Source organism: Natrix helvetica (assembly GCF_964273705.1).
Source record: "Natrix helvetica genome assembly, chromosome: 6".
Lineage (NCBI taxonomy): Eukaryota > Metazoa > Chordata > Lepidosauria > Squamata > Natricidae > Natrix > Natrix helvetica.
This window is the reverse complement of record NC_138553.1, coordinates 52,940,688-52,966,801: the sequence shown is the minus strand read 5'-3', so window position 1 is coordinate 52,966,801 and position 26,114 is coordinate 52,940,688. Positions and strand designations below refer to the sequence as shown.

At 42.8% G+C, this 26,114-nt stretch overlaps 1 protein-coding gene across 4 annotated transcripts in view; it reads right to left on the bottom strand.

Annotated features, from left to right (window-relative positions):
- Positions 1-26,114, bottom strand: part of SLC38A1 (solute carrier family 38 member 1) — a 161,757-nt gene that overhangs the window by 11,963 nt on the left and 123,680 nt on the right. For all 4 annotated transcript variants that reach the window (XM_081958400.1, XM_081958402.1, XM_081958399.1 and 1 more), the window contains exons 5-13: positions 19,880-19,953; positions 18,894-18,986; positions 18,084-18,165; positions 16,117-16,199; positions 12,989-13,047; positions 12,763-12,888; positions 12,340-12,419; positions 8,279-8,379; positions 4,705-4,823 (exon numbers count right to left, since the gene is read on the bottom strand). In XM_081958400.1, coding sequence (XP_081814526.1) covers positions 4,705-4,823; positions 8,279-8,379; positions 12,340-12,419; positions 12,763-12,888; positions 12,989-13,047; positions 16,117-16,199; positions 18,084-18,165; positions 18,894-18,986; positions 19,880-19,953 — 817 coding nt within the window. The remainder of the gene's footprint in view (positions 1-4,704; positions 4,824-8,278; positions 8,380-12,339; positions 12,420-12,762; positions 12,889-12,988; positions 13,048-16,116; positions 16,200-18,083; positions 18,166-18,893; positions 18,987-19,879; positions 19,954-26,114) is intronic.

Below are 26,114 nucleotides of genomic sequence, written 5' to 3'. Positions count from 1 at the left end.
GCCCAATTATCCTGTTGATAATTGATAAAACATCTAACCCCGAGTTAGTCCGTTCACAAGCCCCATTAGTCTGAGGATGGTAGGCGGAGCTTAGCCCTTGGGTGGAGCCAATCAATTTCAGGAACTCTTTCCAAAAGAGGGAGGTGAATTAAACCCCCCGGTCTGAAATAATGTGTTCAGGCACTCCATGTAACCTATATACATGTAAAATAAACAATTTAGCCAATGACTTTGCTGACAGGACTTTGGAGCAAGGCACAAAATGAACCTGTTTGGAAAATAGATCAGTGATGACCCAAATAATGGTATATCCTAGATTTTCTGGTAACTCGACAATAAAGTCCATTGATATCTCCTTCCATGGAGCTCCAGGGTGGGCAGCACTTTGGAGGAGACCCTGGGGCTTCCCCGGTGTTCTTTTTGCGGCCGCACAGACCGGACAACTGGCTATGAAAAAATGTATTTTTTCAATGAAGGCCACCAAAACTGCCTCTTAACGAAATGCAAAATCCTTACAAATCCAAAATGACCCTCCATTCTCGAATCGTGGGCCCGTTGAAGAATGACAGGTTTCAGGTTAGCAGGAACATACAGTTTAGCTCCTACCCAAGGTCCATCCTTCATGGTGCATTCATCAGAATGTTTTTTGAACCAGTCATCGGACTCAAGGCCCTCCTTGAGTTTGTTCATTAGGTCCGTAGTCACATCTAAGTCAACTGGGTTTTGGCTCCTAGTAACCATTGGGACAGCCAGATTTTTAGCTGGCATGACTGAATGAACCACGCTCAGTCTAGAGCTGTTATACTGGGGAAGCCTGGACAAGGCATCAGCCATAAAGTGTGTACTTGAGGGTGAAGTTGAAACGGTTGAAGTGCTGTACCCAACGCACTTGTTTAGGTGACAGCTTACATGCTTCTATATTTTTATGATCAGTCCATACTTCAAAAGGATGTTTTGCCCCTCTAGGAAGTGTCACCAGGTCATCAAAGCCCATCTGACAGCAAAAGCTTCCTTTTCCCATATGGCCCATCTCCTTTCTGTCTCTGTAAGCTTACGTGAAGTGTAAGTGTGCGGTTGCAATTTACCCTCAACGTCACCAGCATCGGCTTGTACCACGAATGGCGCATCCATATCAGGGTGTTTCAAAACTGGTTCTGCTGCAAAGAGTCACTTTAGTTTCTCGAAAGCAGCTTGACACTCCATAGTCCAGTTCAAAGGCTTACCCGGCCTAGGCTTGGCTTCTCCTTTAGATTTTAGGAGATTTGTAATGGCAGTGCAATTCTAGTGAACGAGGGAATAAATTGACAATAAAATTTTGCAAATTGCTGGTGCGAGGAGGTGCCCAATCATTAACAGCCTGGACTTTTGCTGGGCATCTCGATGCCTTTGTGGGAAATACGGTCCCCTAGGTAATCAATCTTCTCCTGATGAAAATCACATTTAGACAATTTGGCATAAAGTTCAGAGGCCCAGAGTTTTTTGAGGACTGAGCGCATCAAAGTCACATGTTCATCACGTGTTTCCGTGTAGATAAGGAAGTCGTTGAGGTAGACTAACACGCCCTTGTACAGGTGCTCATGCAAAACTTCATTTATTAATTGCATGAAAACTGCTAGCTACAACTGTTCGGTTACAAAATGGACAGCCCTCCCCCCCAGCCACAGACCCATTCAACTGGCAAAAGGCAATGGGCACTTTCAAAGTCCTCAGTCTTAATCCCATTTTTTCCACCACTTCTGGGCTAATTACGCAACATGTGCATCTAGAGTCCAAGAGGGCCAGCATTTTCCCTTGGACTCCAGTAGAGGGCACTTTAAGTTCTACTGGAATGGTCATGGGGCCTGATCGAGGACTTACCAAGTGGTCGTCATTGGAGTCAGTTTCACTTTCCCCAGAAAGAAAGGAGGGCTCTTCCTCCCCTTGGTTGGGAGGGAAATTTTAAACAGGTTCCACCCCTTTCATGGTTGTGTCCTTTTGTTTCTCCGGTTGTTTGTCTGGCTTTCTCTCCCCAGCAGCAGTGGGTTTTGGGCCGATTTTTGAATGGCAGCTTGCTGCTCGGTGTCTCTCCTTCCCACAATGGAAACAAGCAGTAGACCGGGGCTTACTTGCAGACCAACTCTTTCCTCCTTTCGGAGTTTCTCTGGAGGGGTGAGTAGGAGGGGAATTTTTACCTTTATCATTGTCTTCCTGGCTAGGTCAATCTCCACATGTGCTGCCAGCTCGTACCAGTGTTGCAGGTTGCGTGGGGTCCCTCTGTTAACACATTTCTGGTATATATCTTGGTTCAGACCATCCATAAAACTGTCCATTAAAGCCTCCTCGGACCACTCCCTCATATGCACTGACAGCTCATAAACTCTTGGATGTACTCAGCCACTGGACTTCTTCCCTGAGTAAGAGTTTTCATCTTGGCTCTCGCCTTATGCTTAGCTAGCGGGTCATCAAAACACTTCCTCAGGGCGGCCATAAATACATTGTAATTTCTCAGCAGGGGGGAGTCATCATTATGCAAGGCAACCATCCAAGCTGTCACCTTATTCTCCAATGCCATAGTCACAGCTCACACCTTGCCTTACTCGTTGGGGAAATCTTCTCCTGTTGCATGAAATTCCAGACCTGGACCAGGAAAAATCCCAGTTCTTTGGGGTCACCTCCGAATTTCATACCAAGAGAAGGAACTTTTGCCATTTGGCATCTGCGGAGGGGGGGGCTTTCCCCCTTGGACGGGCTCTCTCATCCTGATCAGCTCTACTGTCTGCCCCCCCCCCAGGGTGAGACAGGTCCTCTGCACATCTCCCTTCTTGATCAGGAAAATCAGATTCCCTCTCAGCCTGGCTCTCATGAAAACGTTTCTCCCAAGCCTCTTGGAAGAGTTTCATAGCATGGGACATCATGAGATCCTCTTCTTCGGCTTCCTGCCAGGCAGCTGCAGGTCGCCGACGTCGGCTGGTGGTAATTTCCTCAGGATCATATCTCTGCCCCACTCCCAATGACCACCTAGGGCGAACAGATCTTTCCTCCAAATCCAGTTCTGCCATCCGCTCCATTTCCAAGGGACATGAGGATCCGGCAGCACCCATGTTGTCCTCCTGGTCACTGCCTGGGTTGAGATCCCACGCTACTAATCTCGCATGATCTTGCAGTACATTAGGCCTCTATTCTCTGTGAATGTACTGAAAGCCTGAAGCAGCGAAGCAGGCAAAGAAAATGTGATAGGGATATCTTCACAAGGTAAGTGTGTCTCCACAGGTGAAGTGCTTGTGAAGACCTGGCCTGGTGGTGGTGATGGGAATAGGCAGAGTGAATGTTGCAGAGCCTCTGCGGTCATTCATAAGGGCAAACAAATGCTGTAGTGCTGCAACATTCATAATTTCAGGAATTGTTTATAAACGCTAGGGGGTGCTTATTGTGTAACTTCAAATGTTCGCTTAAAAAAAGGTTCATAACTTGGGGTTTATGGTACTACTTTCCTACTTTTTAATGGAATAATTTTTAAAAAGTGAAAAGGTTATCATTTCCATCTCTCCCAATATGGACTCTCTGGAATTGTTTGAAACTATAACCTCTCAGAATTCCCAGCATATTTGTAAGTCCTGGAAAATATAGTTCCAAGATATCCAGAAGGCCAATCAGAAGAAATTGTGGAAAAAATGCCCACTGAACAAAAACCAGTTTGGGGAGTTAAATGCAATGAAGTGTCTTACTGACATGGACAATTATGGTAATCACTGGGTTGTTGCCCAGAACATTCAGAGGTAATTGAGGCACTTTATGAGCATCAAATCCAGAGAAGCTACAAGTTTCATTGCAGGTGGAATGATCTGGCTGAAGCAAGCAGTGTATGAGTCTTATTGACCAGAGTGGGTTGGGATACTTTCTGTCTCTGGCACTTCCAGTCTTCTCTTTCAGGATCCTGTTTTTCTGCTGTGTTGCTGCAATATTCATAATTTCAGGACTTGTTCGTAAACACTAAAGGGAGCTTATCACATAACTTTGAACATTCGCTAAGGGAACATTCATAACCTGGGGATTACCTGTACTATAATTGCCATCACTTTTATACTGCTCATCAATGAACAATATGCAGGAATGATGAAATTTATGCCCTAATACAGCCTGGATTCGTGAAAGGCTGAACAATATCACTGAACATCAATGTTCCTGTTTTAATATTTAAGCATTAACAAGAGCACCAGCAATTATTTATGTTAGAGTAAAGACAAATCGAATACTTCAACATTTCAAATCACTTTAAATATTCTAGCCTTCAGAGTACCTACCTATCAGACAACAACAGGGAGCGGAGGGAGGAAAATGAAAAATACAAACAATTGTAATGCAGACGGAGTCAGCTGTGTATCAAATAATATTCATTAACCAAAACAGCCCATCAATAGAACTTCATGGAGTAAATAGGAAAATAGTATGGCTCAGAAAGGAAACGTTGTTTTTGCAGCATGATTAATAAGTACATTATTTATTAGACACAATTGAGAAGTACATGTCAATCAGTTTAAATGGACAGTTCTTAATCATACTTTTTTTGAGAAAATATTGCAAATATTTGGAATTTAGGAGTTTGGGGCAATGTTAACTTGCAATCTATTCTTGCCAAAACAAAAACTAAATAAGGAAGCAAAAATTCAATTCTTGTATTCGGGAACTATCAATCTATTAACAAATGGACAGAAAATTCCAACTTACAGTGAAAAATAACACAGGGACTGTAAGTATGACTGCAACAATGACGGCAACACGAACAGTTAAGACAAGGATGTCATCTTTATTCTGGTATTTGTGAAGCAAATCTGATTGTACAGAATCTGGAGGGAAAACAATGATAGAGCTGTTCTAGCAGTCAGATAATTAATACAAGCTGCCATTTAGTAAAAAAAAACATCTCAAACAACTTGTGATTTAATCTTTTGAAATGAAGTTGGCGAATCACCCTTTCAAATTGAATTGTCAGAATGGTTCAGCATATCAAACTGTGTGGGATCCATTTGTATCTGCTAACAGATACACAGTAATTCAATTTTCAATGAATGTTTGTGGTTATGTGCTTTTTCTTAATTGACTCAGAAGTGAGAATCTGTATGATTTTCTAACTCAAATCAATTGTCTGATCCGAATTTCAAATTTAATCAAAGTTTGGGTGATTGGCATTACAATCTTCTATATCAGGGGTGTCAAACTCAATTTCATTGAGGGCCACATCAGGGTTGTGGTTGACCTCGGGGGGCTGAATGGGCATGGCTGGGTTGGCTATGGCCAGCTCAATGTTGCTCACATTGGGGGGTGCCTGTGGTGGCCCAGGTTGAGCTCGGGGGGATCCTTTGTCTTCAGAAGAGGAAGGCAAGACCAAGGCAAGCACCAAACCCTTGTCCATCACAGGAGCCTCGCTGTCCCTCTCAGGCCATGAGGAGAACCCCTGGATGGCACTGCAAGCTGGTCGGAGTTCTGAGCAGCGGAGGCAAGTGGCAGCCTGCTCTTGAGCTCCCAGGGCACTGGGACTCTACAGCCCAGCCCAGCCACTTTCCCAAGGGGGCACCCAGCTGCACTTACCTCCTCCTCGAGACTGCTTCTGCTGTGCTCTCTCTCCTTGGCCAAGTTGCTCATGGTGTGTGTGGGCGGGCAAAGTGTGTGGGTTCTTGCGAGGACCCAGCTTTGTAACCAAAGCATCCTTAGAACAGGATAGAATAGGAGACCACCGGAAGAGGATGAGCAAGGGGATGGTGAAAGGTAGCAGGGCTGCTGGTGGCCAAGTACTAAGGCAGGACTTTCCTCAGACCCTCCCTCTCATAATCTCCCTCCTTCCTTCTCATTCCCATCTTCCTTCTTTCCTTCTCGTTCCCATCTTCCTTCCTTCCCTCCTTTTTATTCCCATCTTCCTTCCTTCCTTCCCGTCTTCTCATTTCCATCTTCCATCCTTCTTTCCTTCCCCTTCTCCTTCCTCTTTCCCTCCTCCACCTTCTTCTCCTCCCCCACACTTACTTCTCCTATCCCTACCCTTTTCCTTCCTCCCCTTCTTCCTCCCCTGCTTCTCATTCCCATCTCCTTCCTTCCTCCACACTCAGGAAGGGACAAGGGCAGGTGGCTATGGCTTTCCCATGCAGGGGCAGGCGCGGTCCTGGTGAAAGTGAAGCATCACGTGCTGTGAGGTCAGGCTGGCGAGCATGGCATGGAGGCCCTGGTGGCAGGCTCAGTGCTGATCTTTTGAAGCCATCAAGGCCAGAATGTGGTCAGCCTTAGATATGATCTACGCGGCCGCCCTGGAACCAGCAAGGGACTGTTCTGCTGCCTCAGCAAAAGGGAAGCCTTGAGGGCTGTGAGGCCAGGCCAATGAACGGGGTATGGAGGCACAGGTGCGGATGCAGTGCTGATCTACAACGTGGTGGCGGCCATCCAGGCTGGAACGCAGTCAGCCTTAGAGCCACAGTGCCCCTTTGGGCCAGCTTAGGGCAGCCCCTGTTGCCTTGGCCCTGCTCCCTGGGCACACACATAGGAGGCAGCAAGCACTGGTATCCTGGGTGAAAGGACACCAGTTCTCACATGTTCACCGCCTCCTGTGAATGTGCTCAGTGTATGGGGCTGTGGCGGCCCATCGCTGGCTCCAGGGCAGCTCCGCAGATCTAAGGCTGATTGCATTCTGGCTGGATAGCCACCACCATGTTGTAGATCAGCACCTGGTCGGCCTGGGCCAGGCTGAGGCACCATGGGCCAGTCCTTCACTGTTTCTGGGGTGGCCTCATGAGCCAGATCTAACAACACTGTGGGCTGGATCTGCCCTGCACGCCTTAAGTTTGACACCCCTGTTCTATATGTTCCTTTTCAGAATCCTGAAACAAATGCAAAGATAATAAATATGCACTGCAGACATATAGAAATGGATGCTAATAAGTGGACAACCTGTGCCCCTTGGGTTATTGTTTCAGAGATATTTCCTTACTTAAAGAGAGAAAAAGAATGACCATGAGTGGGCAAAAAAGGAGTGGGTTCTGACTTCCTGCCAGATTTCCTGTAGAATTACCTTGTGGGAAGCTGGTAGGGAGCATCAGAAATCCATCCATCCATCCTTCCACCCATCCCTTTGCTCAGGAGAAAGTCAGTGGGGAAGCCAACAGGAAGTTTCAATCCCAAGGCCAGCAGGCAGGCATGTGACTGCCATTGGTTGGAGGTGAAAGTGAGGTGGTGCAGGTCAGAAATGATACATGGAGGTGTGTGAGAGATACTGTGGGTTGGGAAGAGGATGTGGGTATCTACTAGAGACGCCATCCAGGGATGGTATACAGATGGGTAGCATAGTCAGGAGGGTTCCTGGGGCATATGTGAGGTGTTGTGTGGATTGGATAGGGTGTGGAGGGGTGTGTGGATGAAGAAAGTGAATAGGGTCACAAAGTTGTGTAAGATGTACTGCACCAGTTGGGGATAGCACCTGGGAGGGTAATGCTTGACGGTGCTTGGGAGTGTGTAGAGTGTGATATGCAGGTCAAGAGATGATGAGTGGGGTTACAGGAAGAGTGTATAAGGATGCCCAAGAGGTGCTGCATGGGTTGGGCAATGTTGATGAAAGGGCATGGGTTGGAGAAGGTGTGTGTATTGTACAAGAGATGCTACATTTGTCAGGTAAGGTGCTAATAAGGGATGGTGCAGGTTACAAAAAGTGTGACATGGGTCAGGGAAGGTATGCAGAGGTGTGGCAAAAGTTGGGGGAACACAGAAGGGAGTAGCATGGACTGGGAAGGGCTTACAGGACTCCTGTTCTGCTTTCCCTTCCTGCCTTCCTTTCTTCTTTCCTTCCTTCACGTATCAAAATCAAATTTACTAATTTTTATTCAATTTCATTTCTCAAATTTATATGCCACTCATCTTGTGGTTTGAGGTGACACTGGGTGGCTAAGGCTTTCCCCCTTCCCTTAAAGTGGTTGTTGGGGGGGGGGCAAAAGATTGCTAGACTGGCTGAGAAACTGCCATGGGATATTTAAAATGAAGATCATGTGACCAGAGTCCAGTCCAGCAGCAGAACAGCATTATCAGATAAGAAAATGCCATTTTCAAATTAAGCATGAGGCCTCCTGATCTGGATGTTACTTTCTTTACAAAGAAGAAAGAAAGTGGCAACACACACATTTTATAAAATTCATGTTTGACTGTGATAATGTTTGAATTATAGGGTAATCATTATTGGCCTCAGTTGCTTGCTTTAAAAAGTATTATGAGTCAAGAAGAAGTTACCTAAAATATCATGCATGTTAGGGAAAACTGAATACATACATACCATAAAATGTCAAATAACCAAAAATAGCAGTTAAAAAGTACATGACAAACATGGCAAAGAAAGAGATTTTTGTAACCATCTGCATTCTTTTCTGGGAATGACTGTAAAAAAAAAAGGAAGGGGTGAGAGGAATAAAGAGAAATGAATATTGATGGTATTATCATTCAATTATCATTTTCATTCAGAGGCTGCCTGACTCCTCAGCAACATTTATTAAACTTTAATCCATGCTCGCAGACCATATACCATTTACTATACTCATTTATAGATAAAATTAGTATTAATGTGAAGCTTAGTTACAAAGGCAAATAGTAAAAACTGATACTTCATTCTTAATCCAACTCTTTAACAATAAGAGCTAATATATAAATTCTCAAATTCATTCCTAATTCACTGTCATGAAGGAACAGATTTAAAACACATGAAACATTCCCCAAATTTAAGAATTAATGATTAAAAAGTTCACTTTCTAATTTCCATCCAAACCTCATCTTATTTTACATCAATGTGTACATGTTTCTTAGAGGGTCATTCTTTAGTATAGTATGTATAATCTCAAGATCCGGGGTGAAATTCAGCAGGTTTTGGAGAACTGGTAGCGGAAATTTTGAGTAGTTTGGAGTAGTTTGCAAATGCCACCTCTGGCTGCCCCAGAGTGGGTGGGAATAGAGATTTTGCAATATCCTTCCCCCGCCACACCCACCAAGCCACGCCCACAGAAGCAGTAGTAAAAAAAAATGAATTTCACCACTGCTCAAGACAGTGTGCATTGCTAGTACAAAATTAAAATATAGTGTAATGTATGCACCACAAAATTGAAAAAAAAACATTCACTAAAACAAGAGCCAAGGGTCCCTTGCACATTCAAAATTCCAATCCTGGGAGAAAGTCATAAAGAGTCTCCATGGGAATTAGGTTCCAAGATTGGGGCACCACAAATGAAAAGCTTCCTTGCCAGCATCCTACCTCGTTTCTTTTTGCAAGGTTCTTAGTAACAGTGTCAGAGCAATGCAAGTGGGCCCCTGCAAAGATCTATCTATAGTGGAAGCAAATGAATGAACTTACTGTAAATATAGTAATATATGTGATTAAACATGTGGATTAACACTGTGAGTGTATTTTTCTCCCACTGCAAACAACAGTTGCTGGAATGATTGCAGTAAGTCTATTTTGGTAATGTCCAAAATTCCTATTTAGTTTTATAGGAAAGCTACAGTAGTTCTTGAGGTGGAAGAGAAGGATTCTGTTGTGATTATGAAATGAAAGAAAGAATCCATCCCCATTCATTGTGAAAGATGATGACTATGTCTTCACAATAACCCTGCTTTTAGATCCTGAAGCTGTGCAGACTCCCTACCTACTACTATTTAGAATAGAGTTTGTTACTATGTCTATTCAAAGCATTAGTGAAGACATATAAATTGCTTATCCAAGACTTCTTAGAGGTAGTTTGGTTGCATGTACAATTTGATGGAAAGTTCCTTCTCTGTGTCCTGAAAGTAATGAAAGCAAGTATCTTAAGGACAACAGAAAGGACTTTCACAATAGCTGCATCCAAACCATTTAATATCTGGCCTTGGGAGAATAAGCTAGCCCCCTCTCTGGTGGATTTTCAGCAAGATTTTTAGAAAGTCTTTATGTAACAGACAGAAAAAATTATTCCAAGACTATGCTTGCTGTTATTTAATATTATTTTATTGGATAACTATTTTTAATTGATACTAATTTTGATTTCATTTTAACTTTCAACCTCAAAATAACATCTATGCATTAAAATGGGATAAGACATTTTAAATAAATAAATCAACAAAATACATATAATATCCTGTAGTATCATCATTCCAGTTTATAGTATCTAAATCTGATATCAAATGCAATCGAATATCTAGCAGCCAAAAATCTAGGACAAGAGAAATATAAATGTATGATCTATAGCAGGAGTGTCAAACTCATGATGACACAGTGTTGTCATGTAATGTATCACAACTTTTTCCCCCTTCGCTAAAACGGGGGTGTGGGTGGCCAGCATGTGATGCATCTGGTCCATAGGCCGCAAGTTTGATACCCCTGATCTATAGGGATAAAGGCAATAATGCACTAAGATTTCTGAGATTGTTCTAAGAAGGTAATACTGACTTGTTAGAAAAAAGCTCTTGGTTGATTTAAGCAACAACAGGAATCTGGTTTACAAAGAATATTTTAATAAAGAGGAAAGAAGAAACAAAACGGCAAACCAAGTAATGAAAAGTTGTAAATCCTTTGAGGCCGATGTATAAATAATATTTTCCTCAATGTGTCAGCACTAAGTAATCATCGAACCATCAAAAAAATCCATGGTAGGTCAAAATAGGCTATTAAGCAGTAGTAGCTCATTATAGCAGCATACACTGTGCTTACATAAACTGTTAAGCTTAATAACTTTAATTTCTAATTTAAGGCCCTCAGCTAACAGGAAACAAGCTAGATCAGGGGTGTCAATCTTGCATCGTCATAGCATCATCATGTGACATTTCGGGACTTTCCCCCTTCACTAAACTGGGCGGGGGAAGGGCCAGGACGTGATGCAACTGGCTTGCGGGTTGCGAGTTTGACACTCCTTGGGTTTGACACCAAGTCCAAACACTTGGAGAATATCAGGGTATTTACTTTACTTATATACCTATAACCCCTATACAATTTCTGGAATTATGATTCTGCCTTAAGGCATGTAAACTTTACAGGATACAGAAAATATCTGTGCTTTCAGATTTTTAATTAGGCTTATATATATTTAAAACAAAGAAGCCTCCAAAGATCTGAGAATTCAATATACCCTACCTTCCAGATTTTAGTGATATATATCGTGTTTCCCCTAAAACAAGACCTACCCCAAAAAGAAGCCCTATCATGTTTTTGAACACATGCACTCAAATTAAGCCCTAGCCCCCAAATTAGCCTAATTAAAATCCCACCCACTCCGGGGTGCAAGGCAAGGGGCAAGGTAAAAATTAAGATAGGGGGGGATGGGGGGTTGGAACTATCCTACTTACCAGGCCTCACACACCCTGACACCTTCCTTGCCTTCTTCTGCACACGTCGCCACTGGCCGTCGCCCCCCATTTCACCATCACAGCCTTCCGGAAAGCCCTCTCCAGCTGAGAAACAGGATCCATGGTGCCTCCCCCACCCCTACCCTCCATTTCTCCATCAGAGGCCTTCTGGAAATCCCTCTGCAAACAAGAAACAGGTCCAGATTGACTACACGATACCCCGGCCTCCATTTTGCCATCAGAGCCTTGCAGAAAGCTCTCTGCAGCTGATAACAGAACTCCAGATCGATCCGGAGCTCTTTTATCAGCTACAGAGGCCTTCCTGAAAGCCCCCTGTAGCCAATAAAAGAGCTCCAGATTGATCCTTTTGTCGTCTGGAAGGCTTTTTGGAAGGCTCTGACAGCAAAATGGAAGCCAGGGGCACTGTGTGCGTCAAACCGGAGCCTGTTTCTCAGCTGCAGAGGGCTTTCAAGGAAGGTTTTGATGGTGAAATGGAGGCTGGGGGCGATGCATGCAAGTGGCGGCAAGCGGTTGCAGAAGTGGGCCTGCCGCAGGGCTGTTGGTGAGTCGATAATTAGACCCACCCAAAAAGAAGCCCTAGCCATTTTTTCAGGGATCAAAAGAAAATAAGACCAGGTCTTTTTTTGCGGGAAACATTGTAATTTGTAAACACTTGATTGAAAGAGTAAGGTTAAAAGGGAGAGGAAGAAAAAAACCCATCATTTATATCTCTGCTAGGTTAAGCTGCCTTTGAGCCAGATGTGAACAATGGTGCTATAACTCAAGATCCATTTAGACTGTGTTAGCATTGTTGGTGTTTCTACAAATAGCTGTGCAAGTCTAAAGAAAATGCCCAGTGAGACAATCCCCCTCTCAAATGAATCAAATCTTTCTGGAATGCTGGGGGGAGGGCACAGTGTCAAATATTCCCTCTCTTTTGGATAATGACAGCACTGCAGTATATTACTCAATATTTCTATCATTCAGATGAAAATGTTCTTTTTAAATAATCAGTAATAAATATTCTCTTACTCTTTAAGTTCACTGTAGATTGGAAGGACTGATGGATGGCACACAAATGCAAATGCAATGGTAGGCAAAGCATACACACTCTGTTAAAAAAAAAGTAAGAATCAGGATACTTTTCCTAAAGTTGTTATAAAGTCTTTATTGTTTCAAATATCAGAATTGGAATTTTCTATACTTTTGCATCTGTAGTAAAATGAATGTTTGAAAGATAAATTTCAGTGAATGTGCTTAGTGATATATGACTATGGAACACAGTTCTTAAGCACCATTTAGTTTTACTCCCCAATACCAGGACAAAGTATACACTCTGAGATTTCTTATTAAAAATTTTAAAAAGCACATTCTATAATTGAACTTGTATGTTCCTGTAACACCTATAGCTCTATAGTAGAAAGAAATGGCAAATACTGCAGAAAAAAACCATACCTTAGAATTAAATGTAACATACTTTGGTCTGCATGCCTCCGTGCCAAAACTAAAATTGGAAAAGGTAGCATCTGTTGCATTTCTGTCCAGAAAAGGACAAGAAAGCTGAAATTTCTTGTATATGACCTACAACAAAGGATCAAAGTTGAAAGATTCAGCAAATAGTTTTAATTTTAATTTAAAGTTTAATCACTCAGACCAAATTGAAACATTAAGTCCAACTTACCACTATGAGAAAAAATACCATGCATGTCAGGGAAAATCCACTAGTATAGCCAAGATAGCCTGATGGAAATTCAAAGGACAACATATTCAGTAATTTATTATTACTTTCATTTATGTACTTAATGGATCATCATTCCACCCCTTATATGCATTTGAACTTATTCACCTTTTTAAATGATCATATAAATATAATGGAACTTAATAGGCAGTGATTCTTAGTTGGGCTAGTAATATTCAACATGTTTACTGATGTATCTATCTATCTATCTATCTATCTATCTATCTATCTATCTATCTATCTATTATCTATCTATCTATCTATCTATCTATCTATCTATCTATCTATCTATCTATCTATCTATCTATCATCTTCTAAATTGCCCATCTCCCTCAGAGATTTAAAGATGTATTGATTAAAAATTCTCTTTAAATAGAAATATATTTCTATATAATATAGTTTCATAGGTTTAGCACTGATAATGTTACCCTTTGGGTAATGAATGTCTGCAAGAAAACAACCAAGCTCAGTGAGCACCAAGGACTCCTCGTTTCAACCCTGAGCTACAACTATTAATAGAGGTTGCACAGCAGTGATGATTTATGGGCAGTACGAGAAGTGCCTGTTATTGCTTGTGCTGTTGCATTTTGAACCACATGTAGCTTCTGAATGTCTTCAAGGCCAGCCAATGTGTTGCAATAAGTGCACTGTAATAGTCCTGTCTCAAGGTAACCACCGTATTAGTGGCCATCTGAAGGGCTTCCCAAACAAGGAAAGGGAGCAACTGGTACATAAGATGAATCTAAACAAAGCTCCTCTTACTACATTGGCATACATCTGCATCTGCTATCCAATTAGAGAAGGTGGCATAGATTGTTCTTCAAATAACCTTCTGTCAAACTGTGTAGATTATTCAAAAGTAATGACCAGAACTTTGAACTATTGTACTTGATATGGAATACACTCAGGTTATATTCCAATTGTGTGTTCCTCACAGTTGGTCAATCACAGTCTAATTATATATTCATTCATCTTTTAAAAATCGCCATGGTTGATTTTTATCTCTGTCATCTGAGTTACTCTGAGGGAATATTTTTTTGATGTTTTCCATTGTAAAACGAGAGTTCCACTGCCATCAGTGTGATGCAGAAATTAGACTAGAAGCTAGTTCAATTAATTAATTGCATTTATGTACCATTTCTTCTCTGACAACTCAGGGAGGCATATTGCAGGCGGGAGTGGAGAGAGCTGTTCTTTAAATGCTATCTCAACAAAATCAGCAACATTGTAAAACAAATTGAGTGGAGAAAGAGAACTGGTCATACTCATTCAGGGAGCTTTGTAGTGGGAGATTACTTGAATCTGCCTCTCCTTGATCTAATTATATTACACTGGCCCTGGCTGAATTTATTCCCCAATATATTTGTTTGATATGCAAAAAAGAAACAAAAGAAAAGAAAGAAAACAGGAAGAGACAATGGGAATATAAACAAAAATACAAAAAAGAAAAGAAAAGGAAACAACAAATATATATTACACAATTTTAGAAAATCACAATTTTAAAACACATAATTATACCTCATCCACATGGCATAATATTGATCAGTCCTTCTGTCAATAATTCATCAATAGAAAGCTGGGATTCTGAAAGTATTAAGGGCCCCATCTTTTGGCATTAAATTGAATAATTACCTCAGCTGTTATATATATTTACTTTTTTACTTATTTTAAATGGTTTTAAATGTTTTATTGTTTTAGACTTGAAAGCTGCAGATAGGCACCTGGTTGAGATGGCAGCCATAGAAATCAAATGAATAAATAAATAAATCTCAAAATGCTTTTGTTCGATTGCTCCAATTCTTGTTATAAAATCTGACAAGGTTAAAAATGCATATTTAATATTCTTTAAGATTCTCAGCCAGTGATTTGTTAATATAGGATATTTTAGTTTTTCATTTCTAAATTCTTGTAAATAACTAATATTTTAGCAATATTCTTGTAAAACATCTGAATATAGAATAATTAAAAACAATTTTTCATGTCAGAAATTCGGTAATTTATAACAAGAGTAGTACATCTTGACCAAACTGTAAAATCAAGAAATGAAACTGCCATTTCATAATTTTCAGTAATCCAATTTTCTCTTGCAATAACTCAAATGGTTTAAAAATTTCTCTGGCCATAAGATAATCCACTATTAATACCATTCTTGCCTATGTCTTGAAACTAACCTGCAATTTCCACGCAGAATTTTTAAGTCTGAATGAAAAAAAACCTATTAGAATTAAGAACCATACTTCACATGGGACTGTAAAAGTTCTTGACTACAAAAATATTACTTTATATTCCAAACATCAGTAAAGGCTGAAATTTTTTAGAAGAAAAAGAAAACATTAGATTATAATGCAAGGGCTACAGTGTCCTGCAAACCTTTGCTGCTGAATTGTAATGCTTAGTGTGAAAGAAGGGGCAATTATTATATAATTGGGTAATAATTATACTAATAATATACTGTATCTAATTTAGTTACTTTTTTCTTCTAGTTTTAGTCCTTTTCAAAATTCCACCCCACATTACCCAATGCATTCCCATGTTGTAAGCAATACAAAAGTAAAAGGCACTTTTAGATTCCCTGGGTGAACTTTTATGAAAAAAAAACCTGGACAGCTTGTTATACACTGTAGATGATTAAGCTCTGAAGAGGTAAATACAGGGGGCTTGTAATATAATAAGCAAGAAGTAGAGCCTTGGTAAAATTAAAACTTGAAACAACAGTGTTCTGGGTTAGGAATTCAAGAATATTTTGACTTTACAAACATTTTATGATGTTTGGCTAAACTAAGGTTTATATAGTTTTTTTAATATTAACATATCTTAATAGCACTGTTTAATTGAAGCAAGCTAAGTTATTTACTGTTCTCAGGGAGTGCAGAACTTTTTTGGGACATAACCAATCTCAGAAATAGAAAAATGAAACAAAGACATGATTTAGTGTCTTAAACAACCAAATATATTCAATCTGTACCCAACTGTACTTTCAGGTTTCCATTCCTAGAAGGAAGGGATAGAAAGACATGTTTAAAATTAAGTTTCAACAATCTTTTAGTCTAAAAAAGGTAATTTATCCTTACCCAAATTTTTCAGAAGGCATAGAGGAAGAATTATTAAAAAGGTCACAGCTACGACCAGAACTCGTCCATCTACATACCAGGCTCTATAAAACATTTTTGAAAACAAAAGATAACTTTTACTCTGAACTCCCATTTGTTTAAAGTAGTTAAATTTAAAATTATGGATGGCAAAATTTGGTGTAATTTTAATCCTTATCCCAATCCCCATGTGTAAGATTTCAATTTATATCTATGATAAGAGCTATCTAGTTTCTCTATTTCAGCTTACTATTTGAGATAGGGAGAAAAGGCATCCTGAAAGAGAAGATTGGAAGTGCCAGAGACAGAAAGTATCCCAACCCACTCTGACATTTCATTGCATTTAACTCCCAAATCTTTCATTTTTGTTCACAGTGGGCATTTTTTCCACACTTTCTTCTGGATTGGCCTTCTGGATATCTTGGAACTATATTTTCCAGGACTTACAAATATGCTGGGAATTCTGAGAGGTTATAGTTTCAAACAATTCCAGAGAGTCCATATTGGGAAAGATGGAAATGATAACCTTTTCACTTATTTTAAATCATTCCATTAAAAAGTAGGAAAGTAGCACCATTTACAGGTAAACCCTGAGTTATGAACGTTTCCTTAGTGAACATTCGAATTTACACGATAAACATCATCTAGTGTTTATGAACAAGTCCTGACATTACAAATGCTGCAGCACTATAGCAGTTGTTTGCCCTTACAAATGACCACAGAGGCTCTGCAACATTCACCCTGCCTATCCCCCCATCCCCGGCCAGATCTTCACAGGCACTCCACCTGTGGAGACTCAACTACCTTGCGAACAGCTCCCCTCTGTCAGTTTCTTTGCCTGCTTCATTGTTCATTGCTTCAGGCTTTCAGCGCATTCACAGAGAACAGAGGCCTAACATATGCGATCTCACGCGAGTTCATTAGCACAAGATCTTATGCTACTGATCTCGCATTTTAGGCCTCTATTCTCTGCAAATTGAGACCTGGACTTTTGTAAACAGAGGGAAGGCTTCAGTCTTTCAGGTCTTCCCTCCATTTGCTGTTTTCCTGCTTAAACCTGCAGGGAGATTGTGTCCCTATAGACTTCAACAGCCCTTAGCAAAAAGCCTGTGTTGGCAACAGTGGAGCTTTGGAGGGATTCCCTCTGAAGCTCTGTTCGAGAAGCTCTTAGGAGAGCTTCCCTCCGAAACTCTGTTCCTACTGGCAAAGGTTTTTTGCAAAGGGCTGCCGAAGCCTACAGCCATCCTCAAGCAGTTTGGTTGCAAGAAAGGAGGCCCGGAACACTTCATGCAGCCCTCTGTGCCTCATTTTTTGTTGCTGAAGGCTTCATCAAGTGGTTTGGCGGTGAGAAAGGAGACCCAGAAGGACACGCGCGGCGCTCCACACCTTGTTTTTTGTTGCTGAAAGCTTCATCAAGTGGTTTGGTGGTGAGAAAAGAGGCCCATAGGGGCACACACAGCCCTCTGTGCCTCGTTTTTCATTGCCGAAGGCTTCATCAAGCACTTTGCCAATGAGAAAGGAAGGAGCAGGCAAAGAAAGAGAGAGGCTGGAGAAGAGACAGATCTTCATAAGGTAAGTGACCCCGTGCAGCAGGATGAGAGGAGCAATTGTGGGGACTCCAGAGGAGGGAGAATGAGGTATCTTAGTAGGTCAGGGGAGGACTGGGGTGGCCTGAAGCAGGTGGCCTATTCCATTACTAGGTCCCCCATGGCCTTCCCCACCCCAAGAAACCTCATTAGCGAATGTGTGGTCAAAAGTAGGAAGTGATCACATTCAAGTTATGCAATTCACTCCTATGAATCCTTGGGTTATGAATGGAATGGGTAGGCTCCATTACATTCATAACTCGAGGACTGACTGCATTTCCTCCTGGCATCGACTACTTTATATAAATCTTTCATCCAATCACCAAAATAATCAAGTCAGAAAAAAACATAAATTCAACTTACACAAATGTGTCACCTTCTCCCATAAGGAACTTTATGGCAGCAGGCAGTTCATTTTTAACTATAAAGAGGTAGCTCAACATAGCTGGAGGAAAGCATGGTAAAAAGAAACAAGAAATTGTGCCGTATGCATACAATGCTGTACATTTGTCAAAAGAGAATATTTGCCAAAATTCAGCTAATCATACCATGGGTAATAAGGGAAATGGGGTATGTGCTTTTTTTCTTACATGTGTAGAACTTGCACCAATAAAATAATAATGAAATGAAATGGTAGAAAGGGAAAATCATATGAAAACTAACATTTTTGTTTTACAGTAGTATATCCCCATAGTACATCCACAGTTAATTATCTGCAGAAAAGGATATAATATTAAAGCCATTTCAAACTATAATTGAATATCATAGTTTCAGCAGTTGTTTTAAAATCAGCTATTAATCAATAGCTAAAGCAACTTATGGCTTAGTGTGCCTACAAATATTTCTGCTCCCCATGTAGTTTGCTTTAAGTAAAAAAAAACCCTATCCTTTTCTCCCTGTAGACTTTTCCATTGACTCCTGGGAATAGTAAATTTAGTCATATTCACTTCGGCCCTGATCCCATATGCGATTTTTTTTGTATGTGTGAGAAAAGGAATGGTATATATGCGTATGATGGCAAATAGGTACATATGTGAATAGCTATGGCTCATTGGCTCCTTCTGCAGTTCCCCAAATGATTCAAAGCAACCAGTACAGCTTCCTAGTATGAAATGCTTAAGTAGATCTACTGAATGAATTATTTATTTTCCTGCTTCTTTAGACTTTATTTACCTCCAGTGTTCTGAAGAGACGTAGATCCAAAAACAATAATCTTTCCTGGAGTGCCAAAAACGTGTTCTCCGAGTTTTTCATAAACAATGCAGCCTAATTAAACCAAGGTGAAGAGAGATGGCAATTAATCATGAGTACTTCTAATCATATACTGTACATTTGTCATATACCTATGTCTATCATATTCTATTTTTTTATCTTTTAACTGACAAATGAGAAGTAAAGCATAAGAAGCAGAAAGCACCTCTGCATCATAACATTTGTTCTCTCCAGTTCTTTGCAAAAAAAAAAAGGCTGAAATTATTGTCTTTACTTCTCGTAGCCTTGAAACGTAGGGAACACTTGTGAAAACCAATATTGCTGACCTCTTTCCTTCCGGTTGAACCGTAGGACAGTGAAAATAATGTTGTTAAATTGCTGTGATCATGAAGTAACAAAAGTTATTTTACCCTTACTCAAAATTAAAATAAAATAAATTGCAAGAGTATCAACCACAATTTTCATTCAATGAATATTTTTGGTGGTAGTTTACAAAAAATATTATGAGGTTGTAATGATGGGAATGTCAGCATTCAAAGTAATGCACCCATAGAAAGCAGAGCTCTGAGGAAGGTAGATTCCTCAAAGAACAATTTATTGGATATATCATATTGGCATAACTGGTGAAAATCAACTCTGAAAGTTCCCATGCTTTTCACTCAGTTTATTTTCCCTCCACTTTTAAAACATACATTTTCATATACTGTTTAACCTCATTATCTTATTAAGGTCATATTTGAACGATAGCATTATATACTTTTTTAGTTTAATAAAGCAAAACTAAACAACGGCTCTATTTTTTTCTTGGTTTAACAAAGCATATTTAATTTCTTTTAGAATTTTATAAAGCAAAATAAAATAGGGTGGACGATTTAGACTTTTATATACCATATTCATTATCTCTGTTATTCTATGGAAGTGAAATAATATAAAGTTTTATGAATTACCTGTTTCTTTTGCACATGCTAACAAGAGATTTATTGAATAAATGGAGAGCAGTGTCACTGAAATCAAAAGCAACCTATAAGAAAAATAAGAAAAATACTTTTATTACTATAAAATTTGAGTAAGCATGGATGTAAAGCAGTAATATGAATATAACTTTAATTTAAACCATAAGGACCTCTCATAGGTTAACATAATTACTTGGGGGAAGGCAGGTTGGCTGTCTTCTCAATAACACAGTGACAAATGATAAATTATATATTAAAATAATTGCTCTGAATGAAATTTGTCATTTGGCCCTAAGGGATTTTTGACCAAGCATTTTGAGGACACTGGAGCTCACACATTTCTGAGTGTAGCAACTTTAACTTTAGCTATTAATACTAAACAAATAATTTGTTGTGCCAATTCTAGATATTCTTTACAGTGAAATACTCAGAAAATCAATTTTAAGAATACTTGCTGAAGAACTTTTTCATTAGAACGATCCTATTTCTCAATCCTATTTCAATTTGTGCCAAAATTATAATAGGTATTTAATCACAATTCTATTTCTGCAGGAGCAATGTGTTTTTAGGAAAACATGATGTCAGGTCTGTAGTTATGTTCCTTTTAGGATCTTTGGCCTGCCACACTTTCATTTATTTCACTATGCTGTTTCATTAGTGTAGTAATTGGGAGAGGGGAATAGAAAGGAGTAGAGTTGTGGAATGTGTTGTTGTCATTCCTTTATAGAAGCCAAGGTCATCTTTCGTCTCCGCACCTCTGCACCTGACGAGAACCAGTGGAGATGCCAGCATGGGCGAAGAAGATTGGACCATGTGATGGATTTATGGGTGTGGGGAAAGGATCATGAACATTCAACTGGGTGGAGTCCCAGGAAGTTCAGATTTGGGATTCCACAGTTCGTTGCCAACATGTCTGTCTTATTAAATTGGAACTTTAAGGATAGCTCTGCCTTGGACTCTGATTTAATTCTGCATGAACACTGACATTATCCCAAATCTCCCTTTAAAATAAATCACCAGCACCCTGGAGAGGGGCTGGTGAGGGGGGTGCTGATTTCCCAACGCTGACCATATCAGCGTAAAATATCAGTGAACAATTAAGAGAAAAGAAGCTAATGATGAATTGCTTCTCTGAAGTTCTTCCGAAGTGCAAAAGAATTTGCGTGGGAGGAAATTTTCATTTTTATAGCATCTGGGAAGATGCACGCACAGCCAGAGCGGGATGGCTGGAGGGGGATCCCAGACCAACTTCTTCAGCCAAACATGAGTCAATCTTTCCCCTCCTTCACTAGTGAAAGCTGCAATGGACTTGAACACTGGAGTGGAGATAATTACTCCTTCCAAACAGCGATAAATGAAATGACCCATCACCCTGCAACTTAGTTGAAGACAGATTCCCTATCAAAATTTATTTATTTATTAACCCAGAGAGGTGGAGGAAGCGGGGGATTAGGGGTTTTTTAGTAAAATGTTTTTTAAAGGTTTTAAGGGGGAGGGTTACTTGGCCTTGGGGTATGGACATAGCCAGGTCAACAGGTGGGGTCAGGATGGAGGAGAGCGGAGTGGGGGGGTGGGAGGAAACACCATTCCTACAAGGGGAATTCCAATTGCGACGGTCGTAGGGAGGGGCGGGCGCGAGGACACTAGAAGAACATACAGTCGGTTGGGAGACCGGGGCCGCTGGATACGCCCGGTCGCTTGTACCAACCCCCGCAGGCTAGGTGGACAGGATCGGCAGAGCCTGGGCCTTAGGCTGATGTTATGTAATGCGAGGTCCGTGATTAATAAGGCCCCCCTCATCAGTGACTTGATCACAGAGGGGGAGCCGGACCTCGCAGGAATAACGGAAACCTGGCTGGGCCCGGAGGGGGGGTTGCCCCTCAGGGAAATGTGCCCTCCAGGTTACCGTGTATTCCACCAGCCACGGGCCCAAGGTAGGGGTGGTGGGGTAGCGATAATCATCCGGGAAGATTTGGCACCGAGAGAATTCACTGTGTCGCAGATATCTGGTTGTGAGTCTCTGGGCGTGAAATGGGGCCCAGGGAGTCAGCTGGGCCTGTTGATAGTATACCTGGCTCCCCGCCATACATCAACGGCCCTGCCCGGGCTCCTCGAGCGGATCGCGGAGATGGCGGTTGAAACCCCCAAGCTATTAGTGATGGGGGATTTCAACCTGCCATCGACGGGAGAGGCATCCGGGGCAGCCCGGGAATTCATGGCTTCCATGACAGCCATGGATCTGACTCAAGTAGTTCAGGACCCCACGCACGAGGGAGGCCACATACTGGATCTTGTGTTTGTCTCCGACCAGTGGACGAGTGATCTGGGAAGAGGGAATTTAGTCATCACGCCCCTGTCATGGTCAGATCACTCACTTCTCCAGCTGGACTTCCCTGGCGCTGCTCCCCACCGCGGGGAGGCGGAACCAGACTATCCCAGATGGTTCCGCCCCAGGCGTCTGATGGAACCAGATAGGTTCCAGGCGGAGCTTGGGCCACCTCCTGCAGACCTGCCCCGTCCCCGGGCAGAGGACCTGGTAGCCGCGTGGAATAATGCGGCCGCCGGTGCCTTGGACTGGGTGGCGCCTTTGCGGCCTCTCCGACGGCCACGATCGACCCGGGCCCCCTGGTTTAACGGGGAGCTAGGGGCGATGAAACACCTTAGGAGACGCCTAGAGAGCAAGTGGAGGTCCTCCCGCTCCGAATCCGACCGAGCACAGGTAAGAGCCTACGTAAGGACTTACCTTGTGGCAATAAGAGTGGCCAAATGTCAGTATTGTGCCACCCTTATAGCGTCCACAGAGAACCACCATGCCGCCCTGTTTCGGGTGACCCGCTCCCTTTTGTCACAGGGGCAGCGGGACCCCCCATTGCTGGGCCGGGCAGAGGAATTTGGAGAGTTCCTGCAGGATAAAATCGATCAGATCCGAAGGGGATGGACCCACCTCAGTGCTCCAGTGGGGACGTCCGAGGCTAGTCTTGAGAGACCATGCTGGGAGGAGTTTGACCCTGTTGTCACCGAAGATTTGGACAGGTTGCGCGGGCGACTGCGAGCCACCACATGTTTATTGGACCCGTGTCCCTCCTGGTTGGTACTGGCCTCCTGGGAGGGCTCACGAGGCTGGCTACTGGGGCTGGTGAACGCTTCGCTGGGTGAGGGCCTTTTACCAACCACCTTGAAAGAGGCGGTGGTGAGGCCCCTGCTCAAGAAGCCTTCTCTGGACCCAACGGAGCTAGCAAATTACCGTCCTGTCTCCAACCTTCCTTTCTTAGCGAAGGTTGTTGAGAGTGTGGTGGCTCAGCAGTTTCCGCGCCACCTGGAGGAAGCTGATTATCTAGACCCGCGCCAGTCCGGCTTCCGACCCGGTCATAGCACGGAGACAGCCTTGGTCGCGTTGGTGGATGATCTCTGGAGGGCAAAGGATGGGGGTTGTTCCTCCATCCTTGTCCTATTAGACCTCTCGGCGGCCTTCGATACCATCGACCATGGTATCCTATTGCGCCGTCTGGAGGGGTTGGGGGTCGGGGGCACCGTATTACGGTGGTTCCGCTCCTACCTCTCTGGCCGGACGCAATGTGTGTTGGCAGGAGAGGAGAGGTCGACCGCGAGGCCCCTTATCTGTGGGGTCCCACAGGGGTCGATCCTCTCGCCTCTCCTGTTCAACATATATATGAAGCCGCTGGGCGAGATCATCCGTGGTTTTGGGGTGAGATACCATCTATACGCTGATGACACTCAGCTGTACATTTCCACCCCAAACCACCCCAACGAGGCTGTTGAAGTGATGTCCCGGTGTCTGGAAGCCGTACGGGTCTGGATGGATGACAACAGGCTCAGGCTCAACCCCTCCAAGACAGAGTGGCTGTGGCTTCCGGCTTCCCGGTTCAACCAGCATATGCCATCTCTGGCCATCGGGGACGACCAATTAGCCCCGGTGGAAGGGGCGCGCAATTTGGGCGTCCTCCTTGATGCCCGGCTGTCTATGGAAGATCACGTGGCAGCCGTGGCAAGGGGGGCGTTCCACCAGGTTCGCCTGGTGCGCCAATTGCGGCCCCTTTTGGACCGGGAGGCCTTGCGCACAGTCACTCATGCGCTGGTGACGTCTCGCCTGGACTACTGTAACGCTCTCTACATGGGGCTCCCCTTGAGGTGCACCCGGAGACTGCAGTTGGTCCAGAATGCAGCCGCGCAGGTAATTATGGGGAGATCGACGTTCTCCCATATAACACCCATCCTGCGCGAGCTGCACTGGCTTCCTGTGGCCTACCGGGTGCGCTTCAGGGTGCTGGTTACCACCTTCAAAGCGCTTCATGGCACAGGGCCTAGTTACCTGCGGGATCGCGTCCTGCCCCATACATCCCTGCGACCCGTCCGCTCACACAGAGAGGGACTACTCCGGGTGCCGTCCTCCAGAGAGTGCCAGAGGGCGGCGCCCAGGAGTAGGGCCTTCTCTGTAGTGGGCCCCACCCTTTGGAATGACCTCCCCCAGACATCAGGGCAACAACCGACCTTCGCTCCTTCCGTATGAAGCTGAAAACCTACCTGTTTCGACTAGCTGACCTGGCATAATACTACAACCTCTCCAGCCCAGGGCATTTTTAATTGGTAATTTTAGTTTTAAGGGTTAATTTCACTGGGGTTTTAACTTTTTTAGGTATTGTAACTTATTTATTTATTTTTACCTCCTCTGTACGCTATATAATACTTTTGTACGTCGCCCCGAGTCCCTGTGGGGAGAGGGGGCGACTAATAAGTTCAAGTAATAAATAATAAATAAATAATAAAATGGGAAGTTCAACCCAGCCAGCAAGAAGGGATTTGGCCAGCATCTTTCACTTGCCAGCCACCGGAAATTGGGCTGCAGCTTGTGAATGAAGCACCACTAAATTGGGCTTTCTTCCCAGAGTATGGATGGAAAAGATGCCAGTGGGCACCTGCTTGGCCATCAGCATGGGAAAATCCTCCAAGCCAGCAGAAGGGGCCTTGGCCCATAACTCCTCCAAGCCAGCAGAGTGGACCTTGGCACACCACCACCCCCTGCACGTCATTGTTAGTTGAACTGCAACCTGTGAATCAGGAACCCCCAGGATGGGTCTTAACCCCATGTCATGGATGGGACAGATGTCAATGGGCACCTGCTCTCCCTCAGCAGATGGCACCATGGCAGATAACTGGGCAGTGGCCAAACCAGAGATTGACCAACCCACTGGTTCCAGTCTCACCTGCAATGCCCCAACAGGTTCTTACCTGACCTTCCTACAGAGAAGAGTTCTCAACAGTGGAACAAGAGGTGAATGAGGGGATTACTGCAGGATGTGTAGCAGAACAATGTGATGAGGCAATTCCCAAGGTAAGAGATGCAACTAGGTTCCGTCCCTCGGGGAAGCCAATAAAATGCCAGCGTTGCTGTCAGAGTGCTTGGCTCCAGCCCCAATATCACAAACATGTGCACCAACCGCCAGAGGAGTAAAGAGAAGACTCCAGAAGCTACCACAGAAGAGTCATCTGGGCCAACAACCTCCGGAAGAGAATCCCCAGCCTAAGGTGACAAAGAGTCCTACCAAGGGGAAGGCCTCGGGGGAGGGAAATGCCAAAAAAGACCCAATGATTAGTGCACCCATCCGCCCTTTTACAATAAAATGCAACCTCCAAGTGCCAGAAACTGGAGTGGAAGGGGAAGTTGGGCAATTGTGGACACTGGCTGCACCCGATGCTTAATCAGCATGTCAATTGTGGAGCAACTAGGTATACGTACAAGACCCCTAAACCCTCCCATTCGGTTCGAGCAAATGGATGGAACATTGATTGGAGGGGCCCCAGCCACTAAAATTACCAAGTTGGTAAAGTTGATGATAGGCCGCCACTATGAATTCCTCAGATTCATTGTAGCTCCAAGAAAGCAGGAATCAATTATATCGGGGCTTGCATGGCTAGACAAGTGGGCGCCTACAATAAAGTGGGAGGACAGTGTTAGAAAATTGTGTATTGTAAAATTTTATTGGTTTTTTACAAGTGTTTTGAGGAAAAAGGTAAATAGGTATAGAAAATTTTGACAGCTACATCATGCGGAAGATAGAAATCCCCCCAAATCTCACAATTTTTACAAAAAAGAAAAAGAAAACATCAAAATTTGAATAAACATTGGCAGCTTTTTGTTTTTACATTAAATCATCAATATATTCAATCATCTTTTGTATCACTTCCAAAAATTACATTATAACAACAATTG